General features: G+C 40.8%; 1 protein-coding gene across 12 annotated transcripts in view; it reads left to right on the top strand.

Moving 5' to 3' along the window:
• msn (serine/threonine-protein kinase msn) overlaps nt 1-22743 on the top strand; it is a 777533-nt gene that overhangs the window by 565365 nt on the left and 189425 nt on the right. For 8 of the 12 annotated variants that reach the window (XM_070085848.1, XM_070085846.1, XM_070085843.1 and 5 more), the window contains one exon: nt 1588-1646. In XM_070085848.1, coding sequence (XP_069941949.1) covers nt 1588-1646 — 59 coding nt within the window. The remainder of the gene's footprint in view (nt 1-1587; nt 1647-22743) is intronic. The other 4 variants (XM_070085844.1, XM_070085847.1, XM_070085853.1 and 1 more) reach the window with 1 other exon arrangement.

Here is a 22743-nt window from a genome sequence, read left to right as displayed (position 1 = left end):
AGTGCTAGGAATGTTTGCATTGTTTATTCTAGGCCCTATTTTGAAATTGGCATATTTTGAAATTTCTTTGAAATTTGCCAAATTACTGATTTCTGACCACTTTACTGGGTAGTTGAAATAGGTGAATGGGCAGTTTCTTGCCCTTGGTCAACAGAATAGAAGGAATACGTACTAGCAAAATAGCTATGAGTTTGGTAGACTAGAACAATGGAATGGGGCAAAAATAGGGCGTAAAAAGGGTGAAATCAACGATTCGTAAATATCACCATTGGGTTAAGTGTATACTAACCTAACCACTGTAATTCGGCAAAATCACTAATCCAGCATCCTATAGGTCCTGATGATGCCGGATTAGTGATGGCCAACCTGTACCTAATAGTTCGGCGTAAGTTAGCATGTACTTCCCCAGTCCATAGTTTGTAATGTAACAGGTACATGTGTGTGTGTTCTAAATACAATTTAATTCTGCAGTCTTCACTGAAACCTTAATAAAGTACAAAAACAGTGAAACAACTGGAAGTGCTCACTGTCCTTTATCATTAAGCTTTGTTTATGCCTTTGAAAGTTTATTCACCTGCAACAGTTGCAAATATTGGGATCTATATATACCTTACCCAGAGGTTTTTATCTTAAGTTTTCATTGGGGTTAATTCAGATTGGATTTTAGATAGATTTGTTAGGCCTTTCTCACATCTCAAACTTTAAATTGCATCTTATAATGTTACTCTTTTTACCTGGAATGCTTTTATAGACTTTTATTGCTCCTTCATAGCCTTCCTAATGATACTAACACTGTTTTGATTTTGCATGAGACTTCTGTCCTCTATCTTGATTTATAGTACCAAAGTTACCTTGTCTTGCTTGTATTTTACAAAAGCAATTAGAAATTTAACAGTTATTTTGAAAGCTTATATGTCATTTCATTATGGTATAGAAAAATGTTTGAATTGTAAATTATTAATTCTATGAATGTGATAATAAATTCCTACTGCAGCTGGTGCTTCTAGTGCCCATAACACCTGTCATATTGAATGATATCAGATAAGGGACTTCATTTTATGATAGAGATTGTAGGAGCTTAAGAAAGAATAAATAAATGATTTGCATGTTTAAAAATGGGTAATGGTGAGCTCTTAAAACTACCAGGATGAGAATTTTATTTCAGTTATTCAGTATTTTTAAGGTATTCACTCAGTTGGGAGAATCTTTATGGGTAAAACTAGTTAAGATCAATATTAACAATGTCCGTATACTGAGCATTCAAGAAAATTAGAGTTGTGAGCTGATTTTTTTATTATAGAATGTGCTTTTATTTACCTGTACTTTCAGCTTTTTACACTATAATTGTCTAACCTATTTTGACTTGGTTTCTAATAATGTCACTAGATGTATCTTATGCATCATAATAAAATTAGTATTTGCAATCATATGTTTATGTTATTAATATTTATTTGCAAAAGTTGACCTATGAGTTTAATGCTGCATTAAGTAGCTTTAGTTTTGCATGCCCTCTGGTGTTTGGTGTGGATGCCAATAACCCACTAACGCACTAACGGGCCAATCTTCCACTCTTTCCCTGCTAAACAGGTTCGACTATTCCACTTTCAGGCCTCCAGAGGGTGCCCTTCCCCACACCGCACTGCAAGGTAAGAAATGGCAAGCTTTCTAATGTTAATATGTGGACTGGCCTCATCCGGAATAAACCTATTAGACTGGCTCTTCCTGGTCCTAAGAAAGGGTAGTATTGTATGCAGAAGTTCATGATTCAGAATTTAAGATTAGACTACCATCCTGAGGAACTAAGAGCCACTATGATTTTGAGTTAGACTGATGTTTGAACTGTTTGAAATCATGTGATGGACATGCTAAATTCCCAAGTAACAAATGTATCTTGAGATTAAGTTAGTATGAATTGTAAGATATATTTAGTATAAATCACTTACATGCTGAGATATTAAAATGATCATATGCTCCAGTCTTATCCAACAGTGTGAAGTAGAATGAAACTGAAGATCTCACTGTATTTTGATTTGGGTAGCTTTAAAAATAGGTCAGACCAGTACATGAGTGGGTGCGAGTCGCACCTGCCTCGCATAAGCCAGTATTCCTGCTGCGGTGTCCTTTCTTTTGTTTTTATGAGTGGTTGTAGGTGGGTGTGAATTGAATCTGCCTAGCATGGGCCAGTATCTTGCTGCAGTATCTTGTCAGATACCAGTTAAGAGTAGCAGAGGGAGGGGGGGGTACCAGTATGAAAACAAAGCTACTGCAGCTGAGCTATGCACACTTCTTTATTGCAGTCAAATTGATGCAAGGTGTATATATAGTAAGTACTATATTGACATATCTAGTTTCTCTCAAAAAGAACAAAAAAGGCACAATACTGTGACTGGAACAATATACAAATAACCTGCATGGAGGAGAAAGAAAAGCTTATGACGATATTTCAGTCTGTCTCAGACCATTCATGAGCCACATGGCATACACAGAAGAGAGTGAGTGAGCCAGTATGTATATATAGGTGAGGAGGACAGGGACAGGAGAAAGAGCAAAAGAAAAAGTTGTATTGGTCATGGTAATGTTGGTAATGAAAGTAGTAGTGATAGTGGCAAGTAGGGGTAGTAGTTTGTCACAAGATATAGAAAGGGAGCAAAGGAGGGCAATAGTAGTAGTTTCCATGTTATTTGTCCCTCTCTGCCTTATTTTTGTGATCTTCCTAAAACTCATAAACCTGTTATTCCTCTACATCCTATCATATTCCCCAGAGGTTCTATCTTGTAATCTCTTGCCTCTTGGCTTGCCAAAATTCTCACTCCCTTTTTTGGTACTTTTCCTTCTCCTCGCCTCCATCACTCTCAAGACTTCATCAGACGTGTTTGTCCTCTACAGAGCTGTAAGATGCTTAGTGTTGACTTGTTCCTCTTGATGATGATCTTAATTTTCGCAGAGTGAAGGCTAATAAAAGGTTACTTCATCTTCCTATTCCTACTGATATTTTCCTTGGTCTGATTTGCCTTTGTGTGGACACACTCCTTTTCCTTGCTGGGTAAATTTATTATCAAATCTTGGGCATTGCTATGTTATCCTTCCTACTATTGGTGTGTGCCCTTCCCTCTGGCTCCATTATGTAGATCACATAACTCTGAAAGGGAAACTAATTCTTTGCTTCCTTTCCTTGATACACATGTCCTTCTTGGCTACAGGCTTCCTTTTTCTGTTTACTGCAAACCCATGCCCAGTAGCATGTACATTTTCTTACCATGCTCCCTCTGTCAAGAAAAGTGTTCTTATTTCTTTCTTTCTCCATGCTTTCTTTCCACATTTGTGACCCTTCATTCCTCAAATTGGAAATTTCCACTCTTTGCAATTCATTTTCTTGTCTTGGGTACCCCTCCAGTTTCATAAACTCTGCCTTTTCATGTGCTAAACAGACTTTCTTCTTTCCCAGACTTCTACTGTGAAATCTATTATTCTCTGCCTTCCCTATTCTTCCAGTCTTTCTAATTTCAACAACTCTGTTCATTCCCTAGACATCAAACTTACTTTTCACCAAACTAACACCCTTTGCAGTAATCTAGTTCATAACTCTTCTCCTTCCACCTGCAATTGATACCCTTGGTATCTACTCTTGTTTCATGCTCCTCTTGTCCCCTTCAGTACTTTGGAGAAATGGGCTGCTCTCTTTCTAACTGACTTAAAGAGCATAAAAAAGTGTAAGACTTGCCAACACCAGTAATGCCTTTTTCTGTCATGTTAGAGATCATAGTCATCCTATTGACTGGTTCTCTGCTAAAACTGTATCCTACTTCTAGCCTTTACAGCTGCCATCTTTTTGAAGCATCCCTTATAGTACACACCTTTCTTTTAATGAATCTTAGTCCTCGCTTTGTCTCTGTAGATGCCTTCCTTTTTCCTTACATTGTCAAATGCTCCAAACTTCAGAATGCTTGTGACTGGACATGATTCTTTCATCTCTCCATACTATTTCTCTTTTCCTTTTTTTCCCATATTTCTTTGTTTTCTTTTCTTCTGCCTAGTGTGTTCTGTCTCTCAGTTCCTTCCCCTCTCCCCCTTTCCCTGTGTTTTTGGTCCTACACCTTGTGGGCCCTTAGCTCTCCTGCAGTACTCCTTTTCTTGTCCTTAGACTTACCCTCCTCCTCTTGCTGCTGCCGCTGCCACTGCCACCATCCTTTACTACTTTGACTACCACTCATTTACTAGTACTACTATGACTACTACTACTACTACCATGACTACTACTACTACTACCATGACTACTACTACTACTATACTTCTACTACTACTATACTTCCTACCACTACCACTACCATTCACCATGACCATACTACCACATTACTATGACCACTACCTACAACCTGTTATGGCCAACATGACCACCTACCACTACTCATACCACCATGCTGCTACTCCACTACATATTTCCCATACTGCCACCACTACCACTCACTACACTACCTACCACTACTACACTCATACCACCACATACTCCACCACCACCACCACTACCTACATACCACTACCACCATACCACCACCTACCTACACCACCTACTACACCACCACCACCACCACCACTCCACCACCACCACCACCACCACCTATACCACCACCACCACACCACACCACCATACCACCACCACCACACCTAACACTCACCATACCACCACTACCACCACCATACCACCACCATACCACTACTACTACTATACTACTACTACTATACTACCACTACTATACTACTACTGTACTACTACTACTACTACTATACTACTACTATTACTATACTACTACTACTATACTACTACTACTATACTACTACTACTACTATACTACTGTACTACTATACTACTGTACTACTATACTACTACTACTATACTACTACTACTATACTACTATCCTACTACTGTACTACTACTACTACTATACTACTATTACTATACTACTATTACTATACTACTATTACTATACTACTATTACTATACTATTACTATACTACTACTATTACTATACTACTATTACTATACTATTACTATACTACTACTATTACTATACTACTATTACTATACTACTATTACTATACTACTACTATACTACTACTATTACTATACTACTACTATACTACTACTACTACTACTACTATACTACTACTACTATACTACTATTATACTAATACTACTATACTACTACTACTATACTACTATGACTGCTACCACTATACTACTACTACTACTGTGATTACTACTACTACTACTGCTACTGTGACTACTACTATGACTACCACTTCTTTACTAATGTTACTTCTATGGCTTCCACTACTATGAGAAAAGACTAAGACAGACTGCCAAGAAATAACAGAAATCTTATGCCAACTGAAAACACTTCTGGAGTGGAGGGGCAGTCATTGGCCTCCACTCCAGAACAACAGATATTAATGCCAGAAAACAAAGCCTCCCCTATAATCCATCAATATGATGACATTTATCTTTGTAAATATACAGAGTCTAAAGCCATCAACAAACAACAAAATACCTATAATCAAGGGACTGTTCATAGAGTCAAATGCAATGTTTGCTCCTTTCACAGAGACCCACATAAAGGATCATATTGACTAAGAAATATTCAGATGCAACATCAAACAGGCAGCAAGGGGGATTTAGCCTATACATCACAGTTGCTCATTTTCTCAGAATTACTAAACACTTCAAATGAGGCAGTTGAAGTATTGGCAGCAAAGATTGAAAACCAAAACCTTGTCATTGTGGTTGTATACATACCTCTGGATGCAACTTCCAGCAATTCTAGAAACAGTTTTTTGAAAATTGACCACTGTCTGGAAAATCTCCCAACTCCTACTCCAAACATCTTGCTACTGGGGGATTTCAACTTGAGACATGTAAAATGGAGGAATGTAGCAAAGAATGTTTTAGCAGAAGTCACCCCAGGAGGCAGCTTAGATGAAATTTCATACTCACACATGAGCTATTAATTTTTTTTTTTTCAACAAGTCGGCCATCTCCCACTGAGGCATGGTGACCCAAAAAGAAAGAAAAAATTCCCAAAAAGAAATTACTTTCATCATCATTCAACACTTTCACCTCACTCATACATAATCATTGTTTTTGCAGAGGTGCCCAGCTACAACAGTTTAGAAGCATATGTAAAGATATATAACATATCCCTCCAACCTGCCAATATCCCAAACCCCTCCTTTAAAGTGCAGGCATTGTACTTCCCATTTCCAGTACTCAAATCCAACTCTATAAAAATAACTGGTTTCCCTGAATCCCTTCACTAAATATTACCCTGCTCACACACCAACAGCTCATCAGGTCCCAAAAACCATCCGTCTCCATTCACTCGTACCTAAGACGCTCGCGCACACTTGCTGAAAGTCCAAGCTTCTCACCCACAAAACCTCCTTTACCCCCTCCCTCCAACTTTTTGAGGATGACTCCTACCCCACCTTCCTACCCTTACAGATTTATACACTCTCCATGTCATTCTACTTTGATCCATTCTCTTTAAATGACCAAACCACCTCAATAGCCCCTCTTCAGCCCTCTGACTAATACTTTTATTAACTCCACACCTTCTCCTAATTTCCACATTCTGAATTTTCTGCATACTATTTACACTGCACATTGCTCTTAGACAGGACATCTCCACTGCCTCCAACTGCTTCCTCGCTGCAGCATTTACAACCTAAGCTTCACACCCATATAAGAGTGTTGGTACCACTATACTTTCATACACTCCTTTGCCTCCATGGATAACATTTTTTGTCTCCACATGTACCTCAATGCACCACTCACCTTTTTTCCTTCATCAGTTCTATGGTTAACCTCATCCCTCATAAACCCATCCGCTGTCACGTCAACTCTCAAATATCTAAAAACATTCTCTTCTTCCATACTCCGTCTCTCCAGTGTGATATCCAATTTTTCTTTATCTAAATCATTTGACACCCTCATCACCTTACTCTTATCTATGATCACTTTCAACTTTCTACCTTTACACACCCTCCCAAACTTGTCCACTAACCTTTGCAACTTTCCTTTAGAATCTCCCATATGCACAGTATCATCAGCAAAAAGTAACTGTGTCAATTCCCATTTTGTATTTGATTCCCCATAATTTAATCCCACCCCTTTCCCCAACACCCTAGTATTTACTTCTTCTACAACCCCATCTATAAATGTATTAAACAGCCATGGTGACATTACACATCCCTGTCTAAGACTTACTTTTACCGGGAAGTAATCTCCCTCTCTTCTACACACACTAACCCGAGCCTCACTGTCCTCATTAAAAGATTTTACAGCATATTACAACCCAGGGACAATAAGGCCTGTTATCCTGGGTGTAAAGGGGAGCAAAGAGAACAACAAACACAGCTGAATGACTTCGAAATATATTTTTCTTCACAAAGAGCAGTAGTTGTTATTTACACACATGTACACTATATACGGTTGGAAATGTATGTGTACAACACAGTTTAGGCAAGGCCAAGACACAGCCTGGAGACAGAATGGACAACCGTGCTCAACCAGCTCTAGTATGGAAATGACAAGGGTAGACAGGTGGATGGTGACCACAACACCTCTATGATTGCCAGACCCACCTTTTCATTGGCTGAACCTGGGTACTGATCGAATGATGGGGTCCCATCATTCGACCCTAGTATTGGTTCCCTGGTTGGGGAGATAGCCTTTCAGTGAGGGTGTGTACATACATCACACCCCCAGCCTGAGAGGGCTCAGGAATAGGCTTCTGCCTCCCATTGGTAACCGTGCCACCATGGCACCCTTTAATGGGACCGCTTTTACTCTCAACCATCCAACTCTTAGAGCTCAGCTTTATTCGCAACATAAAGCCAAACCCTAAACTTAGAATGAGACAGCAGACAGTAGGGCTAACGTAGGTCCAAGATACTTGCAGACGGAAACAGGACATCCCCTCATTAAAAAAAAAAAAAAACATAAAAGAGGAAAAAAAGAGCTACTAACTGGTTACCACACGTCCCTAACACATCCTAACCTAATATTACATATAAAATCTAGAGACTAGACAGTGAGTCTGCCAACTTGTTTTCTTTGCCGGCAATGTGTATGATTCTAAGAGAATAGGGCTGCAGCCGTAGACTCCACCTCATGAGCCTTGTATTGTGCTTCTTCATAGCTTGGAGATACACCAGAGGATTGTGGTCGCTATCAATGGTGACCACCTGTGAAGTCTGGCCCAAGTAAACATCGAAGTGCTCCAAGGCCAGTACCGGCGCGAGGGCTTCTTTTTCAATGGTAGAGTAGGCCCTCTGGTGCAGCTGGTACTTGGCTGAAAAGTAGGCTACAGGCTGCAACCCTTTGTCCATGGTTTGCAACAGTACTGCCCCAACCCCAGACCCACAGGCATCAACCTGTAATGAGAAAGATTTGGAGAAGTCTGCAGAGAAAAAAATGGGTGCAGTACACAATAATCTTTTTGCTTTCGTAAAAGTATTTTGACATTCTCGGGTCCAATTAAAGGGAACTTTGTGACGGGTAAGAGGGGCTACAATATCTGAAAAATTTTTACAGAATCTTCTGTAAAATCCTGTCATGCCTAGGAAATGTTGAAGAGATTTCCTATCATGAGGAACTGGATAATCTTTAATAGCAAGAACTTTAGCAAATTTAGGGGCAACTTTGCCACTACCAACTTCATGGCCCAGAAAATTAACAGTAGCCTGGCCAAAGGAAGACTTAGATAAGTTAACAGTTAAGTGGGATCTCTGGAACGTCTCAAAGAGAGCCTTAAGCCTAAACAGGTGTTGATCCCAAGTATCAGACACCACCACTATGTCATCTAGGTAAGCTGCCATGCCTTCAAGTCCTTTAACAGCCTGATGGATAAGTTTCTGGAATGAAGAGGGAGAATTTTTCATTCCGAAGGGGGTAACTGTATGTTGATAATGACCTCCTGGAATTACGAAGGCAGAGATTTCCTTCGCCTTATCCGTCAAAGATACCTGATAATAACCTTTAAGGAGATCTAACTTGGACACAAAGGTAGCCTTACCCTCGAAGTCGATTACGTCATCCAGACGAGGAAGAGGGTAAGCATCTGTAATTGTGACCTCATTCACCTTACGGTAGTCTGTACACATTCAAAAACCTCCATCAGCTTTTTTAACAAGGATGCACGGTGAAGCCCATGGACTAGATGACTCCTCCACTAACCCATGCTCTAACAGAAATTGTACCTCCTGCTGAAGTAGCATCTGTTTTTCAGGATTAGCTCTGTAGGGGGAGAGTTTAATAGGTGTAGAGTTTCCCACATCTGCGTCATGATAACTTAATGTACATTTTTTCGGCACATCCAAAAAAATATCAGGGTATGATTGTAGAAGCACAGTTAAACTTGTTACTTGAATTTTAGATCGCCCCACCATTAAAGGGCTAGGGTCCTTGAGGAGGACAGAGTTTGGAAACTTGACATTAATTTCAGAAATACAGTGGAACCTTAAATTTTGAAAGTATCGCTTATTGAACTCTTCGAAAATAGAACCCTTTTTTCGAAGCAACTTTGTCCCTATTATCGAACTCGCCCCTATTTTCGAACCGCCGGCTACCAGACCTGTCCGGCAGCCCGTTCTGTCTGTGTCCTCACGCAGGTGCCATGAGCCAGTCTGGTTTTGTTGATGCTTGAGTGAACACTAACCTGCACTCTCATTCAAACATTTTATGATTATTTCACTGTGTTTAGTGCTTGTGGGACTGTGAAATAAGCTACAATGGGCCCAAAGAAATTTGCTAGTGGTATCCCTGTGGTAAAGAAAGTGAGAAACACCATAGATGTGAAGAAGGAAATAATACAGAAGTGGAATGATGTCCAAATGTTTGCGGAGAAGTACCACCCTGAGCAAGCTGAAATAAGCCGTCTTTGCAACAAGTTCAGTAACAGAACCATGTCCCATTTTAGGGAAACCTTAAGAGGCACCAGAAACAGAGGACTGTGGACAGTTATTTTGTGAGACAGGGGTCCAGTGACTCTCAAGCTTGTCCTAGTGGCATTAAAAGACAGAGAAGGGAAGCAACCCCAGAGAGCTTTGATACCTAAAGTCCTCATGGAGGGGGATTCTCCTTCCAAACACTAACCCCAACTCCCTCTCTTCTCCTCCCTATCTTCCAGATGCCATCACCAATCTTCAATAAAGGTAAGTAAAATTTTATTTTATTTTTTTTTTTTTTTTTTTTTTTTTTTCAACAAGTCGGCCGTCTCCCACCGAGGCAGGGTGACCCAAAAAAGAAAGAAAATCCCCAAAAAGAAAATACTTTCATCATCATTCAACACTTTCACCACACTCGCACATTATCACTGTTTTTGCAGAGGTGCTCAGAATACAACAGTCTAGAAGCATAAACATATAAAGATACACAACATATCCCTCCAAACTGCCAATATCCCAAACCCCTCCTTTAAAGTGCAGGCATTGTACTTCCCATTTCCAGGGCTCAAGTCCGACTATATGAAAATAACCGGTTTCCCTGAATCCCTTCACTAAATATTACCCTGCTCACACTCCAACAGATCGTCAGGTCCCAAGTACCATTCGTCTCCATTCACTCCTATCTAACACGCTCACGCACGCTTGCTGGAAGTCCAAGCCCCTTACCCACAAAACCTCCTTTACCCCCTCTCTCCAACCCTTTCGAGGACGACCCCTACCCCGCCTTCCTTCCCCTATAGATTTATATGCTTTCCATGTCATTCTACTGTGATCCATTCTCTCTAAATGACCAAACCACCTCAACAACCCCTCTTCTGCCCTCTGACTAATACTTTTATTAACTCCACACCTTCTCCTAATTTCCACACTCCGAATTTTCTGCATAATATTTACACCACACATTGCCCTTAAACAGGACATCTCCGCTGCCTCCAACCGTCTCCTCGCTGCTGCATTTACCACCCAAGCTTCACACCCATATAAGAGTGTTGGTACTACTATACTTTCATACATTCCCTTCTTTGCCTCCATAGATAACGTTTTTTGACTCCACATATACCTCAACGCACCACTCACCTTTTTTCCCTCATCAATTCTATGATTAACCTCATCCTTCATAAATCCATCCGCCGACACGTCAACTCCCAAGTATCTGAAAACATTCACTTCTTCCATACTCCTCCTCCCCAATTTGATATCCAATTTTTCTTTATCTAAATCACTTGACACCCTCATCACCTTACTCTTTTCTATGTTCACTTTCAACTTTCTACCTTTACACACATTCCCAAACTCATCCACTAACCTTTGCAATTTTTCTTTAGAATCTCCCATAAGCACAGTATCATCAGCAAAAAGTAACTGTGTCAATTCCCATTTTGAATTTGATTCCCCATAATTTAATCCCACCCCTCTCCCAAACACCCTAGCATTTACTTCCTTTACAACCCCATCTATAAATATATTAAACAACCATGGTGACATTACACATCCCTGTCTAAGACCTACTTTTACCGGGAAGTAGTCTCCCTCTCTTCTACACACCCTAACCTGAGCCTCACTATCCTCATAAAAACTCTTTACAGCATTTAATAACTTACCACCTATTCCATATACTTGCAACATCTGCCACATTGCTCCTCTATCCACTCTATCATATGCCTTTTCTAAATCCATAAATGCAATAAAAACTTCCCTATCTTTATCTAAATACTGTTCACATATATGCTTCAATGTAAACACCTGATCTACACATCCCCTACCCACTCTAAAACCTCCTTGCTCATCCGCAATCCTACATTCTGTCTTACCTCTAATTCTTTCAATTATAACCCTACCGTACACTTTTCCTGGTATACTCAGTAAGCTTATTCCTCTATAATTTTTACAGTCTCTTTTGTCCCCTTTCCCTTTATATGTTTATTTAAATTTATTAATACATAATTGAACACTATATTTGTTGTATGTATGTAAAACTATAATTAATCTCTATAAAATGTATTTTTTTTTTTTTTTTTGTGAATATTTTTGGGTTTCTGAAACGAATTAATTTTATTTCCATTATTTCTTATGGGAAATATTGCTTCGCTTTTCAGACTTTTCGAATTTAGAACCAACTCCTGGAACGGATTAAGTTCGATATTTGAGGTTCCACTGTAGAGTGCATAGAGTCAGTCATCCTCAGAGGCAGAGTATAGAGTCATTACTGGGACTTTTATTCAATGCTTTAATTTGATTAATGTGGTGAGTTTTAGTTTTTGAGGTCTTATCAAGGGGAGACACCACATAATTTACATCAGATAATTTACTTACAATTTGCATAGGTCCCGTGAATCTAGCTTTCAAGGTGTGGCCAGGTATAGGTTCCTGTACCAACACCTTGTCTCCTGGATGGAAGGAGCAGAATTGTGCATTTCTGTCATACCTCTGTTTCATCTTGTTTTGAGCTGCCTTTAAGTTAGCCTTGGCTAACTGATGTGGCACCTGCAACCTTGAAGACGGGTTGTAGAGTGTTGAGCTAGCGTCTTCTCCCAGCCATCCTTCTTTGAGCACCCGAAGAGGACCTCGTACATTGTGCCCAAAGATCAGCTCAAACAGACTATACCCAGTATACTCTTGCACAGTTTTCCTTATTGAAAACAGCAACAAAGGTAGTGATTCATCCCAGTCTGTAGGAAAATGCATACAAAAAGTTCTCATCGTGATTTTTAACATCTGATGGAATCTTTCCAAGGCACCTTGGGACTGAGGATGATAGGCGGTGGATAAGTCGTGGATTATCCCTAACCTAGTTAATGCTTCCCTAAATGCTTTGACAGTGAAATAAGTACCTTGATCACTTTGAATAGATTTATGAATGCCAAAACAAGAGATAAATTTGGTTAAAGCCATGAGAATGGCTTCAGTATTAATACTGCGCATGGGAATTGCTTCTTGGTATCTAGTTACTCTATCCATAATGGTAAATAAGTACTGATTTCCAGACTTGGACTTAGGTAGTGGACTACACAATCTATAATTAATTCTGCGAAAGGTTCTCCATCAGCAGGTATAGGCTGGAGAGGTGCAGGTTTAATGGAATGTCCAGGTTTCCCTACTTGCTAACATTATCGGCAACAGCGAATGTGATTCTTCACATCCTGCCTTAATTTTGGCCAATAGAATTCTTTTGTGATTCTATATAATGTTTTAGTAATTCCTAGGTGACCTCCTAATGAAGTAGTATTATGAGCTATATTCAATATTTGAGGTCTAAACTCTGTTAGAACCACTAACCTGTCTGACAGTTGCCTACCCTCTATCTCCTTACCAGTCTCAGTGCAGATCATATAGTCGTTTTAAAGTTTATATTTGACCGGATGATCTGAAAAAGATTTACCCATGGCTGCCTGAAAAGCGAAATTCAATGTTCCTCTCAGTAGGACAGTCCCTCAGGCATGGAAACACAGATATTTGGCAATCCTGCAACCCTGGAATAGGAAGGCTTGATCTCGGTCTGTTCACTAGATTTACAAGGCTCTGGCCAGTTTTCCTCGTAAAACAAATTGGCTATTCCGAGGTCAGAGTCATCCAAAGATAGGTCAGCATTCTCGCCAGACAACCCTTGAGATGTTGCCTGAGTTATGGCCAGTACCGGAGAAGAATTAATCATTATGGGTTCAGGACATACACTAGAAGTGGTAATGTTATTACCCAATAATAACATGGCATCTTTTGTAGGAAATCCTCTGGATACACCTACAGTCAAATATCCAGTGTAATATCTGCACTGCATATAGATTCTATGCAAGGGGACAGAAAATATTGTTCCTCCAAATGCTTCTAGCAGAACAGAGGATTGCAATGAAGTGTATTCAAAAAGGGGAAGTACTCCCTCTCTTATAAGCGAGCATTATGCTCCATTATCCCTAAAGGTTCTGACTTCAGTTTTCTTTGAGTCTTCCTGAAGGGAAATATGACTCTGATAATAATAAGGGGTCATCCCTTTCTTTACTTCTTTCAGGGTCATGTTACTAGGGACATTATAGATTTTCCCTAATGGTTGGGGTTTATTTGGGCAGTTTGGGCAGATGTGACCTACTTGGTTGCACAGATAATAAACAACAGGCTTGACCTTAGCTCCCTGCTGACGTTGTAACTGGTGTCGCTCTGGCTGGGGTCGCTCTGGATACTGTTGTCGAGATACCCCATGTTGAGTGATGTGTCACTCACCAGGTTGACCATAAGTTGAGTAGAGTGGCTCACCAGGTGACTTAGTTGGCTGATGTAGACATTCTCCTTCCAGCTGGCACTTCATCCTCCAATGTTGACGATGTCTGCTCATGCCAGGCTGTTGAAAAGAGAGATGGGGCTGCTCGGACAAGGAGCGGTTGGTTTCGAAGGTATCAGCCGACCTGGCTGCCTCCAATGCAGTGGTTAAGACACGATCCTGTAGAAAGATTTTAACCTCTGGTCCCACAGACTAGCAGGTTATCTACTAAGATGAGCTGAACTAGCTCATCAAAGGTGGCAATACCACTTGCTTTATACCAGCTGGTAAAAGATTTGGTCTGCTGTCTCACAAAATCCACCAGGGATTGGCCAAGCTATCCTCTTAACTTGAATGACTTCCTATACTTAGCAGGAATACATTGATATGCTCCAAGGACTGTGGTCTTCACCACTTGGTAATTACAAAATTCAGTGTTATACACAAATAACCCGCACATAGAAGACTAACATTCTTCGCACTAATCTCATTCATACCTCTCCTCCCTCTACAGATGTTCCTGGTGTCTATTTCTTGCTCCTCCTGTCCTCTTCAATACTTTGGAGAAACTGGCCGATCTCTTTCTGACAGACTTAGGGAGCACAAAAATAGTGTTAGGCTTGGCGACACTAACATTGCTCTTTTCTGTCACATCAGAGATCACAGCCATCCTATAGACTGGTCTTCTGCTAAAACTGTCTTCCCTACTTCCAACTTTAACAGTCGCCGTCTTGTTGAATCCTCCCTAATACACAACTTTCCTTGTATGAATCTTAGTCCTGCCATCGTCTCTGTAGTTGCCTTCCTCTCCCACTACATTGTAAAATGCTCCAAACTTCAGAACACCCGTGACTTAACCTGATTCCTCATTTTTTCTTCTTCTCCCTCTTCCCCTTTCCTCTTTCCTTTTTTTTTTGTCTTTCTTCTGTCACATGTTTCTGTTCCTTCATTATTTATTTCATCACTTCCCCTTCCCCCCACCTCTGTGCACTTGCTCTCCCTCTGTGGGCACCTAGCTCCCTTGCAGTGCTCCCCTTTCTTTATATTTGACTGGCTCCTCCTCCTCCTCCTGCTGCCGCCGCCGCCGCCTCTTCTGCTGCTGCTGCTGCTGCTGCTGCTGCTGCTGCTGCTGCTGCTGCTGCTGCTGCTGCTGCTGCTGCTGCTGCTGCTGCTGCTGCTGCTGCTGCTGCTGCTGCTGCTGCTGCTGCTGCTGCTGCTGCTGCTGCTGCTGCTGCTGCTGCTGCTGCTGCTGCTGCTGCTGCTGCTGCTGCTGCTGCTGCTGCTGCTGCTGCTGCTGCTGCTGCTGCTGCTGCTGCTGCTGCTGCTGCTGCTGCTGCTGCTGCTGCTGCTGCTGCTGCTGCTGCTGCTGCTGCTGCTGCTGCTGCTGCTGCTGCTGCTGCTGCTGCTGCTGCTGCTGCTGCTGCTGCTGCTGCTGCTGCTGCTGCTGCTGCTGCTGCTGCTGCTGCTGCTGCTGCTGCTGCTGCTGCTGCTGCTGCTGCTGCTGCTGCTGCTGCTGCTGCTGCTGCTGCTGCTGCTGCTGCTGCTGCTGCTGCTGCTGCTGCTGCTGCTGCTGCTGCTGCTGCTGCTGCTGCTGCTGCTGCTGCTGCTGCTGCTGCTGCTGCTGCTGCTGCTGCTGCTGCTGCTGCTGCTGCTGCTGCTGCTGCTGCTGCTGCTGCTGCTGCTGCTTCTTCTTCTTCTTCTTCTTCTTCTTCTGCTTCTGCTTCTGCTTCTGCTTCTTCTTCTGCTTCTTCTTCTGCTTCTTCTTCTGCTTCTTCTTCTGCTTCTTCTTCTTCTTCTGCTTCTTCTTCTGCTTCTTCTTCTTCTTCTGCTTCTTCTTCTGCTTCTTCTTCTGCTTCTTCTTCTGCTTCTTCTTCTGCTTCTTCTTCTGCTTCTTCTTCTGCTTCTTCTTCTGCTTCTTCTTCTGCTTCTTCTTCTGCTTCTTCTTCTGCTTCTTCTTCTGCTTCTTCTTCTTCTGCTTCTTCTTCTTCTGCTTCTTCTTTCTTCTTCTTCTTCTTTCTTCTTCTTCTGCTTCTTCTTCTGCTTCTTCTTCTTCTTTCTTCTTCTTCTGCTTCTTCTTTCTTCTTCTTCTGCTTCTTCTTCTTCTTTCTTCTTCCTTTTTCTTCTGCTTCTTCCTTTTTCTTCTGCTTCTTCCTTTTTCTTCTGCTTCATCTTGTGGGGTTATTTGTGTATCGTTCCACGTTCCAGTCACGGTATTGTGCCTTTTTTTGTTAGTTAATTCAGTGTCATTTAACACTGATGTCAATTCCTGTGCCTTTCCAGGAAAAGCTGTATGCAGCAAAGATGCCCAGTGCTGTTCCAGCCACCTCAAGGCTCGAGCCTGATTTTCGAAAGTTTCGAAAAATTGTTCAGGTTCTGCCTCATTGAACCGGGGAACCAGCTGTGCTGCTTTTTGCAAACTAAAGTCATTCACAATTTGAGAAAACTGCCTTCTTTCTTTTTCCCTATCAAATTCTTGCTTGCCCTATGCCCTTTGCTCCCTAGTCTGCTCAAGATTGATTTTTGCCAACTCAAGTGCCAACGCAGCAGATTCACCATCAGACAACCCTGTCACATGAGACTGACGAATTTGCTCAGTTGATATATCATTTTCCTCCTGCGAGAACATCGGGGTTTTATTCCTGGCTCCCATAGAGGGAGGAGTTTGATGTGCCATCTCCTCTTCTCAAAGTTTGATACAGTGGAACCTCAAATTTCGAACCTAATCCGCTCCAGGAGCTAGTTCTAAATTCGAAAAGTCTGAAATTCGAAGCAATATTTCCCATAAGAAATAATGGAAATACAATTAATCCGTTCCAGAAACCCAAAAATATTCACAAAAAAAAATACATTTTATAGAGATTAATTACAGTTTTACATACACACAACAAATGCTATAGTCTTTAATTATGTATAGTAATATAAAATAACATTTTTACTTACCTTTATTGAAGATTGGTGATGGCATCTGGAAGATAGGGAGGAGGAGAGAGGGAGTTGGGGTTATTGTTTGAAAGGAGAATCCCCCTCCATGAGGACTTCTGGTATCAAAGCCCTCTCTGGGGTTGCTTCCCTTCTCTGTATTTTAATGCCACTAGGACCAGCTTGAGAGTCATTGGACCCCAGTCTCACAAAATAACTGTCTACAGTCCTCTGTTTCTGTCTCACAAAATAACTATCCACGGTCATCTGTTTCTGTCTTACAAAATAACTGTCCACAATCGACTGTTTGTCTCACAAAATAACTCCACAGTCGTCTGTTTGTCTCACAAAATAACTGTCCACAATCATCTGTTTGTCTCACAAAATAACTCCACAGTCGTCTGTTTCTGTCTCACAAAATAACTGTCCACAGCCATCTGTTTCTGTCTCACAAAATAACTGTCCACAGTCCTCTGTACATCCTGGCAAGCTCAACAAGTCTCACTCCAATCTCATACTTCTGTATTATTTCCTTCTTCACATCTATGGTGTTTCTCACTTTCTTTACCACAGGGGTACCGCTAGCAAGTTTCTTTGGGCCCATGGCAGCTTATTTCACAGCCCCACAAGCACTAAACACAATTAAATAATCGTAAAATGTGTGAATAAGATCGCAGGTTAGTGTTCACTCAAGCATAAACAAAGCTAGACTGCTCACGGTGCCTGCGCGGGGACGCGGACAGAGCAGGCCAGCAGACAGGTCCTGTACCCGGCGGTCCGAAAATAGGGGCGCGTTCGATAATAGGGACACAGTTTATCCGAAAAAATGGTCTTATTTTCGAAACGTTCGATATGTGATACGTTTGATTTTTGAGGTTCCATTGTACTTATAAGAGTACGGAGCTGTGCAGCTGTGAGAGTGCATTCATAATCAATGCCAATGGAATGAGCAATTTGCCAACAATGCTGTATAGAAAATTTAGACAAGTTTAATAAAGTGTTTTCAGACACTAGACGTCTGACTCATCTAGGTGGCATACCTCAACGTAACATGCTATTTGCAATGCACACACAGCTATGCACAGTATGACTGCAGAATACTAGCACCCCAACGTAACACATTTGCAATACACGCTCAGCTATGCACAGTATGACTGCAGAATACGCACATAGAATAGCAAGGCTGATACGCAATAGCAAAGCCGACTGCAAAATATTCACACCACAGCAAGGTTGACCATAGCAAAGCAAGCACAATAAACAAGCCAGTAGCAAGCTGTCAACGATCATACAATAGCAGGCTGACCATAAAACGCAAGGCTGACATGCAAAGTTTCGTAAAGCGTTGGCAAAGCTAACACAATGCCAGACAGCAAGCTATACAATGTTCCCACTTCAGCTTCACCCTAGGCTCAACTCCTGCTCTGAGTCCAGCTCCAGCTCCCAGACAGGCTACCCATATTATAACCCAGGGACAATAAGGCCTGTTATCGTGGGTGTAAAGGGGAGCAAGGAGCAGAACAAACACAGCAGAATGACTTTGAAATATATTTTCCTTCACCAAGAGCAATAGTGGTTACACCTTTTTTTTTTTTTTTTAACAAGTCGGCTGTCTCCCACCGAGGCAGGGTGACCTAAAAAAAGAAAGAAAATCCCCAAAAAGAAAATACTTTCATCATCATTCAACACTTTCACCTCACTCACACATAATCACTGTTTTTGCAGAGGTGCTCAGGACACGACAGTTTAGAAGCATATACCTATAAAGATTCACAACACATCCCTACAAACTGCTAATATCCTGAACCCCTCCTTTAGAGTGCAGGCATTGTACTTCCCATTTCCAGGACTCAAGTCCGGCTATATAAAAATAACCGGTTTCCCAGAATCCCTTCACTAAATACACCTACCATCCGACTTACGACCGAGTTCGGTTCTGAGAAACCGGTCGTAAGTCGAAATGGTCGTAAGTCGAACTTTACTACTGAATATCAACAAAACATTTTTGTAATGACTTTATTTTATTGTTTTATTTTGGTATTTCATGTTTTACTTTACTTTTTATGTTGTTAATACTGTATTTTATACTGTAAGGTTTAGGATAAACACTGTGTACAACACGAATAGTTGTTTATTTCCCAGAAATTTGATGTAAAAAACACGGTCGTAAGTCGAATGGTCATAAGTCAAGCAGGTCGTAAGTCGGATGGTAGGTGTATTATCCTGCTCACACTCCAACAGATTGTCAGGTCCCAAATACCATTTGTCTCCATTCACTCCTATCTAACATGCTCACACACGCTTGCTGGAAGTCCAAACCCCTCGCCCATAAAACCTCCTTTATCCCCTCCCTCCAACCTTTTCGAGGACAACCCCTACCCTGCCTTCCTTCCCCTACAGATTTATATGCTCTTCATGTCATTCTACTTGGATCCATTCTCTCTCAATGACCAAACCACCTCAACAACCCCTCTTCAGCCCTCTGACTAATATTTTTATGTACTCCACAGCTTCTCCTAATTTCCACACTCCGAATTTTCTGCATAATATTTACACCACACATTGCCCTTAGACAGGACATCTCCACTGCCTCCAACTGCCTCCTTGCTACTGCATTCACAACCCAAGCTTCACACCCATATAAGAGTGTTGGTACTACTATACTTTCATACATTCTCTTCTTTGCCTCCATAGATAACATTTTTTGTCTCCACATATACCTCAATGCACCACTCATCTTTTTTTCCTCATCAATTCTATGATTAACCTCATCCTTCATAAATCCATCTGCCAACACATCAACTTCCAAGTATCTGAAAACATTCACTTCTTCCATACTCCTCCCCAATTTGATATCCAATTTTTCTTTATCTATATCATTTGATACCCTCATCACCTTACTCTTTTCTATGTTCACTTTCATATTTCTACCTTTACACACACTCCCAAACTCATCCACTAACCTTTGCAATTTTTCTTTAGAATCTCCCTTGAGCACAGTATCTTCATCAAAAAGCAACTGTGTCAATTCCCATTTTGTATTTGATTCCCCACAATTTAATCCCACCCCTCTCCCAAACACCCTAGCATTTACTTCTTTTACAGCCCCATCTATAAATATATTAAACAACCATGGTGACATTACACATCCCTGTCTAAGACCTACTTTTACTGGGAAGTAGTCTCCCTCTCCTCTACACACCCTAACCTGAGCCTCACTATCCTCATAAAAACTCTTTACAGCATTTAGTAACTTACCACCTATTCCATATATTTGGAACATCTGCCACATTTCTCCCCTATCCACTCTATCATGTGCCTTTTCTAAATCCATAAATGCAATAAAAACTTCCCTACCTTTATCTAAATACTGTTCACATATATGCTTCAATGTAAACACTTGATCTATACATCCCCTACCCACTCTGAAACTTCCTTGCTCATCCGCAATCCTACATTCTGTCTTACCTCTAATTCTTTCAATTATAACCCTACTGCACACTTTTCCTGGTATACTCAGTAAACTTATTCCTCTATAATTTTTACAGTCTCGTTTGTCCCCCTTCCCTTTATATAAAGGGACTATACATGCTCTCTGCCAATCCTTAGGTACCTTCCCCTCTTTCATACATTTATTAAACAAAATTACCAACCACTCCAACACTATATCCCCCCCTGCTTTTAACATTTCTGTCATGATCCCATCAGTTCCAGCTGCTTTACCCCCTTTCGTTCTACGTAATGCCTCACACACCTCCCCCACACTCGCATCCTGTTCTTCTTCACTCCTAAAAGATGGTATACCTCCCTGGCCAGTGCATGAAATTACTAACTCCCCTACTCTGTTTTTAACTGACAAATCCATTCGTTCTCTAGGCTTTATTAACTTGTTTAACTCCAAAATTTTTTCTTATATTCATTAAAATTCCTTGACAGTGCCTCTCCCACTCTACCATCTGCTCTCCTTTTGCACTCTCTCACCACTCTCTTCACCTTTCTTTTACTCTCCATATACTCTACTCTTCTTATAACACTTATGCTTTGTAGAAACCTCTCATAAGCTAAGTTTTTCTCTTTTATCACACCCTTTACTTCATCATTCAACCAATCACTCATTCCTCCTGCACCCACTCTCCTATAACCACAAACTTCTGCCCCACATTCTAATACTGCATTTTTAAAACTATTCCAACCCTCTTCAACCCCCCCACTACTCATACTTGCACCAGCCCGCCTTTCTGCCAATACATGTAATTGCTTATATCTCACCCGAACTTCCTCCTCCCTTAGTTTATACACTTTCACCTCCTTCTTGCTTGTTGTTGCCATTTTCCTCTTTTCCCACCTACCTCTTACTCTAACTGTAGCTACAACTAAATAATGATCCGATATATCATTTGCCCCTCTTTAAACATGTACATCCTGGAGCCTACCCATCAACCTTTTATCCACCAATACATAATCTAACAAACTACAGTGGACCCCCGGTTAACGAACTTTTTTCATTCCAGTAGTATGTTCAGGTGCCAGTACTGACCGAATTTTTTCCCATAAGGAATATTGTGAAATAGATTAGTCCATTTCAGACCCCCAAACATACACGTACAAAAGCACTTACATAAATACACTTACATAATTGGTCGCATTTGGAGGTGATCGTTAAGCGGGGGTCCACTGTACTTTCATTACGTGCTATATCGTACCTTGTATATTTATTTACCCTCTTCTTCATAAAATATGTTTTACTTATTACCAAACCTCTTTCTACACATAGCTCAATTAACCCTTTGAGGGTTTTCGTCGTACTAGTACGTCTTACGTGTAGGGGTTTTTGACGTACTAGTACTCATAAATTCTAGCGGCCTTAAATCTAGTGGGAGAAAGCTGGTAGGCCTTCATATGAAAGAATGGGTCTATGTGGTCAGTGTGCACAGTCTAAAAAAAATCCTGCAGCACACAGTGCATAATGAGAAAAAAAAACTTTGACCATTTTTTTTTAATAAATCAGCGACTTTGCAGTGTATTTTCGTATGGTATTTATTGTTGTATTCTAGTTTTCTTGGTCTCATTTTATAGAATGGAAGACATATTACAGAAATTGAGATGATTTTGACTGGTTGTTCAAAGAAAGGTGCCTTGAAATTGAGCTCAAAGTAGCAGAAATGTTCGATTTTTACCAAACTTCAAAAGTAAACAAATCATGCCAAGCGTGCAATACACGTCAACTGGTGAGTCTAATATTCTTTCACAAGTGCACCAATATTATTTATACCATTTTTTACACTAATGCAGTAGTCTGCATAACAGTAAATCTTATATTTTTTGTGAAAATAAAAATTCAAAGTGGAAAACAAAAGAATATAAGAGGGGCCTTGAGACATGACTAATCACTAGAGGAAATGTCATTTTAGTGCCAGGAATGTCTTTCTTGTTTATTCTGGACCCTATTCGGAAATTGGCATCTTTTGAAATTTGTGTGAAATTGGCAAAATTGCTAAATTCTGACCACTGTACTTTATAGTTGAATTTCATAAATGAGTGGTTTCTTGCACCCATTCGATAGAAAAAATGGA

The sequence above is a fragment of the Cherax quadricarinatus genome, chromosome 17, assembly GCF_038502225.1.
Source record: "Cherax quadricarinatus isolate ZL_2023a chromosome 17, ASM3850222v1, whole genome shotgun sequence".
NCBI classification, from domain to species: Eukaryota; Metazoa; Arthropoda; class Malacostraca; order Decapoda; family Parastacidae; genus Cherax; species Cherax quadricarinatus.
The sequence above is the reverse complement of the archived record's forward strand: the minus strand, read 5'-3'. Positions and strand labels throughout refer to the sequence as shown.